This window comes from Schistosoma haematobium, chromosome ZW, assembly GCF_000699445.3.
Source record: "Schistosoma haematobium chromosome ZW, whole genome shotgun sequence".
NCBI lineage: Eukaryota > Metazoa > Platyhelminthes > Trematoda > Strigeidida > Schistosomatidae > Schistosoma > Schistosoma haematobium.
Genome location: NC_067195.1, coordinates 56,393,433 through 56,407,463, shown reverse-complemented (window position 1 = coordinate 56,407,463; position 14,031 = coordinate 56,393,433). Strand labels below are relative to the sequence as shown.

At 30.9% G+C, this 14,031-nt stretch overlaps 1 protein-coding gene across 1 annotated transcript in view; it reads left to right on the top strand.

Moving 5' to 3' along the window:
* DIRAS2 (GTP-binding protein Di-Ras2) overlaps nucleotides 1-14,031 on the top strand; it is a 37,397-nt gene that overhangs the window by 7,929 nt on the left and 15,437 nt on the right. Inside the window, exon 2 of the mRNA XM_012940846.3 lies at nucleotides 11,196-11,348. Coding sequence (XP_012796300.1) covers nucleotides 11,211-11,348 — 138 coding nt within the window. The 5' untranslated portion in view covers nucleotides 11,196-11,210. The remainder of the gene's footprint in view (nucleotides 1-11,195; nucleotides 11,349-14,031) is intronic.

Below are 14,031 nucleotides of genomic sequence, written 5' to 3'. Positions count from 1 at the left end.
ATGCATTTTATTGATCCCAGTAGATGTGCACTGCTGAAGAGTCACACAATAGGACGAAACGGCCGTCAAGTGCTTCCAGGTTTCCCATGGTGGTCTAGATTCATTGATTCATGATCTCAATTGTTGAAAGATACTTTTTTTATTTAAATAAAACGAAAATCATACTATGCAGAATAAAATAAATTAATATTATATTGAAACTACATATAGATCTCATAAAATAATAATAAAAATATCTTAACATAATCATAATATGATGTGTGCTACTGATATCGACAGACATAAGTAGTATGTATCAGTAATCGAAAGTGAATTACCTGAAGGCGAAAAGTTAAAAAATATTAAACAAATGAGAACTAGAACAAAGAACGGTTGATATGGAAATGAAGGGTCAATGAACTGTGAGACGATTGATTAATATTTTGAAAATGAAGAATTTCCTATATGGTTCTCAGATTTTATTTAGATGTTCTGTAAATTTGTCTCCAACTGTGTTCTCGTTCGCCACAATAATGCATGATTTACTAGGGATAACTTACTTATAGTTTGTTATGTTGGTGTTAAAAGTTAGGAGAAACGAATAAAAAAATGAGACAAATCGAATAAAATTGGTTTATTATTTCTTCTTTTGAAAGACTTTCATTAACTTTAAATATCCTGATTTGATTACAGAACAGATATATGACAGCTTTATTTAGTAACACTGAAGCTTTTCATTGCAGTGATACCAAAATTCAAAGTCATAAACCAAAGAAAATAATATTTGTTGCTAAACTTAATTAAGCTCGATTCTCATTCAAATCAGTATAAAATATTTTTGGAGATTGTGCGCATCTGAGAATTCACTGCAGATCGGATTCTCGGCCTCACAGTGAGCAGTTAACTTCAATGTCACTAAACTGGAATTCGATAGTGTCTTTGTCTAACTCCAATCAACTGACTAAGATCCAAGTTTCAGCCATCAGTCGAGTTATGGACGCTAACTATTAAGGAGTCTTATACAAGGACGAAACATCTGTCCACTGTATATTTATCAGTTGGAAAAGCCCACAAAAACAATTGATCAAACGATGTAGAGGGATTGTAGTCGAAAGTATAGGTAAAATAATATTGGATGGTCGATTCATAATGAGGAATGTTTAGTGTTTGCATCACTGAAATGAAAATTTTCAAATATTACTATCCATGGTTTGTTCAGAATCATTAAGGAACCAATTTCGTGGGAAATGAGATGTTTAAACAAAGCTGTTAGTGGAACTTTTATTAAAATAACATTTATTGAAATACAAGTGGTTAAAATAAAAAGCGTGTGACAACAATTTAGCTTATAGCTACTGGACACTTAATTAAACTACTCAATGCAAAGAAAGCAGTTTCACCAAAACCAACCTCCTTAGCTACAAATAGTTTTCACCAACTCCTAAAAGGTAAATAAGTCCTATAGTTTCTATATTTTCAGAACCTTATATCAGTCTAAAAAGTATAATTGATGTTGCTTGTTATGTACGAGAAAAATCACATATTATTAAATAATTGACCATTAATTATTACTGGTTAAAATCATGAGTCAATTGAAGCTAGACCACCATGGAAAACCTGGAGTTCTAGTGAGAAGCCGTTACCTGTGGAGTTCAACCAGGTCGGTTGTGAGATATCAACTCACTGAAGACAATGGTGTACAGTGGCGCAACTTCATGGATTGGTTGAAGTTAAACATAAACACCGTTGGATGCCAGCTCAATGGTCTAGTTGGTTCAACGCCTGGCGCGAGGCTGCTAGGTCCTGGATTCGAATCTCGCCGGGGGCGGGATCGTCCCATACTGGGACGAAACGGCCGTCCAGTGCTTCGAGGTTTTCCACGGTGGTCTAGCTTCAATTAACCCATGAGTTTAACCAGTGAAATTTCTAAAATCTCCACAAAACCCTTTCTGACATTAATTATTATTCAGATTTTCACGTTTTAAATATTGTTTGAAGAATGATTACGTCACCATGTTTGATTGTGGTTAATTCAAAACGCTTGTAGAATAAAATACAAAATAATTAAGTTTATTTACTAGAAAATTTAATTACATTAGTCTTTGATACTTTTCAAATTACATTGAAATTAAAATAATTACGCGGGTGTATAAATAATTCATAACGTCCAATTTTGTCTGTTAAACTAACCTATTTAATCGTCTATCAATTACAGTTAGTATCAATTTTTCCATTTGAGTAATTTTCATTATCAGATATTTGACAATATGATCAAATATTACTTCTGAATAAGATGTATAATATACAAAACGTTATAAATACAGTTCAAAAATCATTACGTTTTATTAAACTAGAACATATGGAACTCAAAACAACTTTCAACCAATATCAAAGTGAGAATCTTCAATACGAACGTCAACACAGTTCTACTGTATGGAGCTGAAACTTGGAGAACTACAACAACCACAATCAAGAAAGTACAAGTATTTATAAATAGCTGTCTTCGCAAGATACTCAACATCCATTGGCCGGATACCATCAGCAACAGCCTTCTGTGGGAGAGAACAAACCAACTTCCAGCTGAAGAAGAAATTAGGAAAAGACGATGGAAATGGATAGGACATACATTACGCAAATCGTCAAACTGCATCACGAAGCAAGCCCTAACTTGGAATCCTGAAGGGAAGCGAAAAAGAGGAAGGCCAAAGAACACATTGCGTCGGATAATAGAAGCAGATATGAAAAGGATGAATTACAACTGGACGGAGCTAGAAAGGATTGCCCAGGACAGGGTTGGATGGAGAATGCTGGTGAGCGGCCTATGCTCCTTCACGAGGAGTAACAGGCGTAAGTAAGTAAGTAAGTAAGTAAACTAGAGAGCTATTTAATTATGATTAGCGTAAAAGCCTAGAGAAACAGAATATTAATTTATTAGTTGAATTCATGAATCAATCAAAGCTAGACCACCATGGAAAATCTGAAAGCATTAGATGGCCATCTCATCCTAGTGCGGAACTTCTCAGCAATGCGCATTCACGACACCGTTCACGAGATTCGAACCCAGGACATTCAGTCTCGGGCGTGGACGCTTTACTACTAGAGCACTGAACCGGCCGCCATCCAACGGTCTTAATGTCTAACTTCTATTTAAACCTTAATATGATTTGATGAATAATTGAAGGCTGTCAACATATAAATAACTTGGACGTATTTATTGATAGTAATATATATAATGTTTTGACAGTTTATTAACATATTCGATGGTATTAAACAGATCCTATGTATTTTGAAATGTTAACAGTCAGTACTTTTAACCTTGATCAATTTATAACAATAGATACGAGTTACTTCATCCATTATTCTCAACTTGAAATGATTACGTATAAACTGTTAGATGTCAAAGGTAAAAATACTCCCAGGCTGAGTAATCAATTTGCCAGCCAACTTTACACTCTATTCTTAAAATAATACTTGAATTCATGCTATTTATTAATTGTTCAAACAGAAATGAGTTGTGTGTTAGCAATATTATAATATTAACTCATGCATTTCATATACCAAGGTGGCCTGCTTGAATATCTGAGCTATCTGTTCCTGCCATCTAGATATTTCAACAAGTTTTCTTGTTTGTTTTAACACATCATTATGCCTACAACTGACATAACCAATTTAGGTGCGTTTGCGAAAAGTTAACGACATTTCGCTCTACAAGCCACAAAAGAACCCAATCAGAGAAATCGTGGTTGCTAGCAATATCCATCCAAAAAAATATACATTAATCAGATGTTGATTCCTCAAGAGCTAACATCTAACTGGCGACCACTCAATATTTATCACAAGGGTCGATCAAGAAATAAACAAATGAAACTTGTTGAAATACTTTGTGCTGAGAATTCTATATTGTACCAAGAATATAATATTGAATAAAGCCAATAATAATAATAATAATAATAATAATAATATGCATACATAGTCATCTGTTTTTCTGTGAAATTAATCCAATATTAAATGTATTCAATAGGTTAAATGTTGAGGACGTTAGATCCCCAGAACTCACTTGGGAAAGGACCTAATTTTGTAATTTTTTTTAGAAAATTTGAATTTCTTTGTTTTCGCGCCAAAGGCACTCTGTCACCTTCATGTCGTATTTCCTACTGGGAAATATCTTAAATCCTACTGGTCCGTTGCGTCTTTTACTATGCTGTTTGGTAACTCTCCCCAAGAACGTTTTTGCACTGTATATATACGTTTTGAATTGTGTTTGTTGTTATCGTTCGTTTCTGGCTGTTTTGCAGAATATACCTCCCATTCCAAGCTTGGACTTCTCCCTCTAGTTAGCGGGGCTGGGACGCTTACTAGTTTTTGGTCATTGAGTCTTTGTTCTCGTTCGCCGATTAAGTGAACTCGTGATAGCTTCAAACCTAGCATTGAATAAGAAATCAAAATGACTATTATTATTTATTAATTTCTACATTATAAAGTTTCATACTCAAAATTGTTTCTGATCTCTTTGTAGAATTAATTTTGTTAATTATAGGAAAACATGAATTTATCTTTTATTTTTCTCTTCTGTTACATTGTTGTTGTTTATTTTTTCGTATATACGTAAAACTGCTTGTTTATGATGGTGATGATAGTAAGCAGGAGAATATTGAATTGCTTAGTGAGAATGTTCATTCTCTTGTCATTTATAATATTTTCAGTATCTTCTTGTTGTTGAAATGTTTAGATTATTTATATTTTGATGAAAAAGATCAATAAAATGTGAATATCTCACTTTACTTTGAAGTTTAGTATCATTCATATTACACAAAGCAAATAGTTACCCTTTTTATTTAGTTTGATAGATAAACAAGTAAATAAATACTGAGACAATAGAATATTAAGAATATTTGATATATATTTTTTTTAAAGAAATAGCTAACAGTAAGCTACTAACATCATTATGATGGACGAGAATTTTTTTGAATCATGAGGCATGTGAGGTCAATTATCTGACTGATAATGACCGAGTGATAGTTACCCACAAGTTTGAATTACTGAAGTAATTCTCCAATGAACAGATATGAGAAGATAGAAAGATGAAATCTCCACAACCAAACCATCCAGATCAGAGAACAGAACTCCTTCAAAATCATTCACCTGAGCTACAAATATCCACCATCTCATAATATGATATGGTTTAACATGAAACATTTAGCGCAAAACATACATGATTAAAATTCATTAATAATTAAACGGTTTGGTGTTCGTAGGTTCTTGATGAACCAATAGACTTGAAGCTTTATGATCCGACTCATTTATTTGCTTATTATATTAAACATGTTAACAAAGCATAAAGCATTTAATGATTACAAAATTGTTGGACATAAATACAATGATGCTCCTTGATAAAATGACCACAGTGATAAGAAGGCTGAGATTTGAAAAAACAAACAAATTAAAAATGTCCATCATTAGTAAACACAAATATATGAACAAAGAATATATTCCATTCATTTATTCAAATTGTTAGACAGAATCCATTTTTGTTAACATGAGTGAACAAATCAGTTTTTTCTCAGACATAATGCTAATTTTCATAAATGTTCAAAAAGACACTTCAAACAAGATAATGACTATCGAAATTATGTAAATTGGAGGATCCGCTGAAATATTCTAAGAAATTTCTTAGATAAAATTTTCCACTGTTTTTTTTAACAAACCAATATCAATCACTGGTACAGATTAAAACACACCTATTTATCGCAATAACTAAATAAATTATTCAAATTTACATAATTCAAACATTAAACAATATTAAAACAACTGACTCTCTAATGAATAAAATAAGTAATAGCCTGAACCGATTGATGTGAAACCACCATTAAAAACTTGTAGACACTGGATAGCCGTTTCGTCCTATTGTGAGACTCTTCAGCAGTGCGAATTCACGATCCCTCTTTCGTGATTCGAACCCAGGGATTTCAGTCTTGCACTCGAGTGCTTCACCTCTAGACCACTGAACTATCCGGCATCCAATGGTATTTAAGTATTTAAGTAGAAAGTAAGATTATTTGAGAAAATACATCCAGTGATAATTAGTCTACACAATAAACTTACTAACTTGTAAATTACTTTTATACATTAGATATTACCATTCAATATCTTACACTTAAAGTGCAAATAATAATTCGAATATGATTTTATTCCTTTAATAATAATAATAAATATAATTTACTGTCATTCACTTACAAATAGTAAAATAATTACCTATCTCATGTCATCTATTATTAGTGAAATATGGATTTTAGTTCTAAAAAATTATTTTTATTTTTAAGATGTAGATCACGTAAGGACTAATTGAAAACTAGATGTAGGACAAAAATATTCATTGTATAATGTAATAAATCTTTGTTTATTTTAAAGATAGATTCTTATTAGAACTAATGAAAAGTACTATCCTTTGAACAAGTTTACATTTACAAATGTTTTATTGAGTTTATTTAAATTTTATGAGATATACATATATTGAATGAAGAACAACCGGGTCAGTTGTGAGGTAGTAAATCACTGATGAGAATGGTGGATGTGGATTAGTGGATTAGTTGAAGTTAGACATTAATACCGTTGGATGCCGGCTCAGTGGTCTAGTTGGTTAAGACCCCGGCCCGAGACTGATAGGTCCTTGGTTCGAATCCAGCGGAAGGGGTCGTGGGCGCGCATTGCTGAGGAGTCCCACAATAAGACGAAACGGCCGTCCAGTGCTTCCAAGTTTTCTATGGTGATCTAACTTCAATTGACTCATGACCTCAACTCTTGAAATTTCATAAACATTTACAGTCTAGTTAAATTGTATAATTGATATTTAAATTCTGTATGAAATTAGAATGAATTTAGGTTACTAATGCTTCTGAGCACTTTTTATTGTAAAGTAATTTTGGGTTTCCTGAGGCTTTATGAATATTCATTACTGTGCATCTATTACCACATTCGGGTTCAAATCTAAGTATCTAGATATTCAAGGAGCCTATTATCATCAAATAGTTAAACCGGATTTATTTAAGTTAGTCAATTCTCATTGTACAATGATCTTTATATATTGAAGCAAATGAAACGTTGTTTAGTCTTTTTTTACCAAATCAACACTCCTCAACTTCTCAATAGAATTTCCAGAATTCCATTATGAATTCACTTACTTGTCACTGCATAGTCATCATCTACAATGTAGGTTTCATGGATTTGCTAGACAATTTGAAAGCAGTGATACAGTATAAAAATTAAGATTATGAAAAAGCAAAAGATGCTAATGTACTGAAAGGTTAGTGGAATAAGATAATTATTTTATTAAGAATATGAAATTAAGATAAAAACTCTGTGTCAGTGCTTTCTGATTCATATTGGTCTCTTGATTTATATCAGTTGGTGATATAATCTAATTGATAACTGATGTCAAATGTTCTTTACTCTGAGCACATCTGTAAGTTGAAGGCAATTTCTAATACCCCTAACTACAGTATTTTGCATCATACGTGAATGAAATTCGCGAAATAACCATCAGACAAAAATATGTAAATATGATGCAAGTTGTTCTGATGATGAATTTTCAAAGACACTGAACATAAAACACATGGAACAGGCAGTTTTTATCCGAAAATAGTCAGAAAAACATATCAACAACTTTGAAGATACTAGTATATCCTTAAAAATTGGAACATATATCACTCTGTGCCACAGTCAAGATTGTAACCTCTGAGCTATTCGACTGACCATAAGCTTAATACATAATTGAGATATTTGTAATAACCTATTCAGGTTGAGTCGCTTACACTAAAGTTAAGTTAGTGTCAAAATCTAAACCTCATAATATTGAATAATAACCAATAACGCTTTATTTTCAACAATTGGTTTCCAAATAAAATTCATCAAAGTCTGATTGTTCATTGTATTAACATTGAGAGGCATAAGATTTAATCTATGGAAACTCATTAATTTATTCAAATATCAAAACATCGACCGGTACAAAATACAGGTACATGTTTTTCTTTTAATTTCCCTCAAAAGTCTAACATTAACAGATTTTGTTTTGTAAATTCTAGGAATCTCACAATATCGTGATCAGTTAGATAAAAATTCAATGACAAGCAAACATGTCAATTTAGATCATTGTAATACGAAGTTTCCGTTTCGTGCAAGTGTTTTATTCACCCTCATATCAAAAATGTTATAGAATGAGATAACTAATGAATCTTAAATACTTTTGATAAATAAAACAAGAGCCATTAACCTAGTAAACTGAATGTTTGAACTTTCACTAAAATTTGATTAAATGTAGAAGATCATTGTCTGTATACGAAATTGAACAAAACAATTAAAATGTAACACTATACTTAAGAAGGATAAAAGGGTAAAGAGAATAATTCGAAATGACTGACTCATTTCAATATTGGTTCTCGTTTCTTGTAAAAAAAAGTAGCGATAATTGAAAAGCGTTTTATTTGCATAGTTCACATAGAAAAGGGAATATTACAATTCATTAACTAGAATATGTTTTGAGTAATGATGAAGTAAAGATATCATTAACTTAGATATATTGTTTATTTTTTTTTGAATTCAATGATTGGCGGTTGTTCAAATCATTTTTATTTGGCTTCTGGAATAGTTCGACTTCTGTTAATAACCCTTAACGAATAGCGGTTTTATACATATATCGATAGAGGTTTGTTCTCTGAACTGAATGGTTTAATCATAAAGCCATCACTGTTCTGATGAACAAAGTCATCAGCGTAAACTTCAAGTAGAAATGACGTATTCTGGTTTCTCTATCGATACGACAGGAAGAAAAGTCAGCATTACTTCCATTTTAATTCAATGTACTATTGGTTTTTGTTTCGCCGTATGATATATTCTGTATAATATACAATATTCTTGTATTGAATTGACATGAACTATGCTTAGCACATGACTTGTTATAACTGCATTTTTCATATATGTGATTTAATCCTAATTATTAATCAAAATGTGTTTACAAATCAATATATAAATGAGTGTATTTTCGACTAGTGTCGTCATCGTCGTCATGTTTCAGATCAATAAATCTTCACTTATACCAGTTTTTTTTGTGTTCTTACTTTCACGTCGTGGGAATTGCAGAGGTCTCTCGTTTCAAGTATAATTGATAAGCGATTCCAATAAAACAATCAGCGACGACTAGATATAACAAGTAGCGTTCAATCGACAAAACTTATCATTTATGTATTTATTTTAAAACAAAGTTTCATTTCAGCAAAGTTTCTATAATGTTATCAATTTTACTGTCATAAATAAATGAAGTCATATAATAATCAGTATCAATAGTGACATAATTCATCCTTTAACTAAACTAAGTAATTTCATATTTAAATGTGATACTGATTAATCAACATATTACATCTAGTATACCATTTCAAAATGATCATATTGTTTGAGTTGCGAATCCATTTAAAAGTGAATTTTCTCAATATGAGAATAATTTTAAACATTGACAAAAAATTACAAAAAAATTACTTCAAATGACAAAGGATTAGATCATTATTTCATCATCATTTAGGTATCCTAACAGGATATGCAGTTATAACTTTAAATGAGATCAAACCAAAAATTTTAGAGTCTTGTTGAATTTTCGTCATTTTAGATCAATTGCTGATGGATTTCAGTCATCAGTAGTTTCATCAATTTCATTTCCAATATGTGATAATGTACATTTCAGGTGACATTTATAAATATGTATATTTGTAAACCTTATATGAGTGCGGGTAGAATAATGATTACATATAATCGCTAACTGTAAGATGATCTTACTTAAGATGTTGGAATATTTGAGAATTGTGGAAAAAATTAGTTAAATGTCTATAATAGTATTCATTGTGTAATTTATTTCTGTTTAAGTTGATATTTAATAAAACATACAGATGAACAACACGCTGTATTATAAATCAAATGTTTGAAAACTATACTTTATAATAAGAGTGAGGGGTTGAGGAGATTTCAGTAATTTAATAGTTGAATGCATGAAGCTAGACCGCCATGGAAAACCTAGAAGCACTAGACAGCCGTTTCATCCTAGTATAGGACTCCTCAGCACCGTGTAATGATGATAACTCTTAAAGATGGGTTACAGTACTTAGTTACATGGTTACACGTTGAAATGTTTAGAATTGTGAGAGTATTTTTATGAGTATTTAAATGTTGTCATTCTTTATAAATAAATATAAAATGTCTCATTGTCAAAATAATCTGTGATTTTAATTTCAAGGGAAGAACTTAGATCATTACTATTTAATAATGAAATGTTTCTATTTAGTAGTCAAGTGGAATTTTGTCAAGTTTTTTTTGATATTTTAAAATGAAGAAATTGTTTTTCATTGCCATGTATATTAGGTTTAAAATTGTAGATCAACTGATGTGTTTTTCTAATGTTTACATTTTCCCAAAACTTTAGCGTTAATCGGTATGTTTTACATGTAATAAAATTTGTTATTAATCAACTTTACACAGTTTAGTTGGTCCCTTCATTTTAACGTCAGTTAGGTCAGACGATGTATTCGATAGACTCAGAACTTAAGTGACCCGAGATCTGACTTAAGATGAATTGAAATATACATTCTGATTATCCTCGTATATAATTATTGACTTAGATCGAGTTATAATGAATAACGGAATTAAATAAGTCAAATATGTGAATGGATGCTTTGAATATGTATATTATGTACACTCGTTGATCGGAACAGACAATCAGATAATCGCAGCGAATGAAGCGAAGAGGAGAGAGTAAAGCGTAACAAAAGGACGGACAGTGGAGAAAGCATATGAGCCAACTCCATTTAGTCAAGCGTTAATCAATATTTATAGTCACACAAAAATATGCCACAAACATGGACTGAATAGGATAAGATGTACACACATATATGCTCATATAAAAATAGTCAGGGTTGATAAGTGAACAATTAAGAAAGTCAAAATGTAGCTTGAGAAAAGTGGATAAATTGGCCAGTCCAGAAGCTAGAATAAGTTATGTGGGCATAACATAGTAACCGACACAACAACAGGTAAACTTTTCTTTATTCAAAGTATGGTGAAGTTGGTAAGTCATCCAAATCTAAATAAACATTATGTATTAATTATGATTAATGTATTTTTAGAAGAAAAATGAACGAAAACGTGTTTCACTTATTCTATATATTTATTTTTTGTAATAGAAGAACTTGTGAACAATGCCAGAACAGCCAACAGATTATCGTGTAGCTGTATATGGTTCAGGAGGAGTTGGTAAAACATCACTTGTACTTCGATTTGTACGTGGAACATTCCGTGAGACATATATTCCAACCATAGAAGATACATATAGACAGGTAAACTAACTTAATATGTTAAACTAACTATTGTATATTTTTGGTTATAACATGAATATCTTATATATCAGCTATTGTCTATTCATCCAAATTCTTTCAGACGAATATTTATGAACTATACGTTTTATGATGTTTTCTAATTAATTCACGTAATGACATTAGAAAATATTCAGTCTATTCAAGAGATCATTGATGAAGTCATCTAATAATTGTTTTGGTTTTGTCAAAGTTCACTGTGATTATTTCTATCTACTATCCATGAGATTAAGTTATTATGTATGTGAGTTACTCCTATGTAGTGTAGAATAACTTCAATTTTCAACATAATATATAACAAGTAATACATTTGCTCATATTGAGTCTTTTTGTGTGTAAAACTGTGTAATGTCAGTTAACACAACTTAAGATCGCTAATTCATTAACCAATGTCAAAAGAACTTTTTATTCATCCACTAGTCAATTTTATATTGTTTAATAGGTTAATCTAAAGATATTAGGTCAGTTCAACCAGATATCTCAGATTAAAAATATTAAAATTTAACCGTCAAGCATTGTAATATAATCATCTTAACAGATTTCGTGTTCCTATTCAATGTCTACAGTATTAGTTTCTCTGTAATGTATTATCATGAATTATGTATTTAATAGGACATTTATCATGGTTATTACCATCAGGTCATACAAAATATGTTGACCAGTTACATTGAATATGTTGTTATATATAGTATGATAAATAATTAAGCTAAAATTAATAATGCTATTAATAATAATATTGTACTTAAGACATACAATAAAATGTTATACGTAGTTTACATAAACGACCTTCATTGATTCCGGTATCAATTAAATTCAATCAAGAACTACTTCAAAGGTTACATATATAGATATAATGAAATGCTGATTTCTACTTTTCAAATACCAAAAAAAGATTCCGGTTTATAAAAATAAACAGTATAAAGATGACAATGAATTTCTTTTAAATTCTTTCATTCATTTCCTGGATCTCTATTGTAAACTTAAAGATCTAATGGAAACTTATAATGACTGTAGTGTTTTCTTCCATTTTTGAATATAATACTGTATTACAAAGTCAAATGCTGATGTCAAACTTATATTGTACTGAAGGATTAATATGACCTAAATAGATCAATTGATAATAATATGAACTTGAACCAACTGAATATGTAAAGATAAATAGAATTTTTGTGACCTTATATCTGACACTAATTGGACAGTATGAATGATTGTTGTTGAAATATACATTCCAGTTACCCTTGTATATAATTATCAGATCGAATTTCGTTAGTGAATAACGGAATCAAATAAGCTAAATACAAGAGTGAATTTCGAATACTTATGTTTCATACAATCGTTGATCTGGACAAACAATCAAGGAAACGAAGAAAAGGGAGCGAATAGAAGAGAGCAAAGCGAAACGAAATGATGCACAGTGGAGATGGTGAGGTATTGAATACCTATCCATAATATGAAAATTCATAAAGGTGTGTGAAAAATCACCATCATTTAAATTGCGCTTTGGCAAAATCAAATTAAGTGAATGCTATCTAAATTCTTTAGGAAACTGTACGGCCGTATGATTACAAAAGTTACGGTAAAATGTGTGGAAGTATTACTTTATAAAACGTTTTACGTTTTAAACAATAATCCATTTAAAATAAAGAGCACTGCAAAATGTTTCCTATAGAAAACATTCATAACCGTATCATTGTGTAGTCACGTTGTTTAAAAACTCATACTATCAAACTTACTGAAATAATATTTTTTGGTTGAAGAAATTTTCACTCGTAGAGAAAACTATTTTGCTATTTTTGAAATGAGCTAATAAAAAGAATAGACATTAATAAATGTGGATTTCGAAGAATGTAGAGTTTTGTAAATGAAATTACGAACTGATCTTGAACAGTCACTGAACCTCAAGGGGAGCTATTTCTAATTAGCGTTTTTTAGCGAGTTAGTTTTCTATGGGATGGGGTCACTAACGCCATGCACAACCCTCCTTCTTTATCCGGGCTTGGGACAGGCAGTAGCCCCCGGAGGGACTCCGGTCGGAGTTAAGAGGAGCTATACAAATATTTTATATTAGTATAGAGATCGTGGGTAAACACAGTTGAGAATCTTAATGGAAGGTCTGAACAACTATTTAGCACTTTCTGGTCTCTAATTGTTATCTATCGAAGATCAAAATTGGAAATTTTTTAGACATTATAGTAAACTGTAGTTTGATTCTACAGATTTTGTTGAATAGTGTACTAACAAGAAAATTTGGTATAACAATTCCTTCAAATACTTTCACCCAATTAATTAAATTATTGCATCCCATTTTTTACTCTGTTTGAGACAACTAAATGAAGAAGTTGAATAGGATAATTTGCTTTTGTAAACATACTTAATTACTTTGTTTGTGGAAACTAGAAAAAATAAAGTGATGTACTGATGTAGTTTTGTCCTTGGAGCCGGAGCGAAAATTCCATCAAAACCATCCACCTGAGCTACAAATCTTCTCCACCATCTCAAAGTGATGTACTATTTTGGAAATTTTCAACGTCATTTGATCAACTGATGATCTTATCGAGTTGAATTTTACTAATGAATTACTACAAAAAAAACGGTCAATTAAGGATAATAATAGTCAATAACAGACTTAAATTTTCTATTAATAATT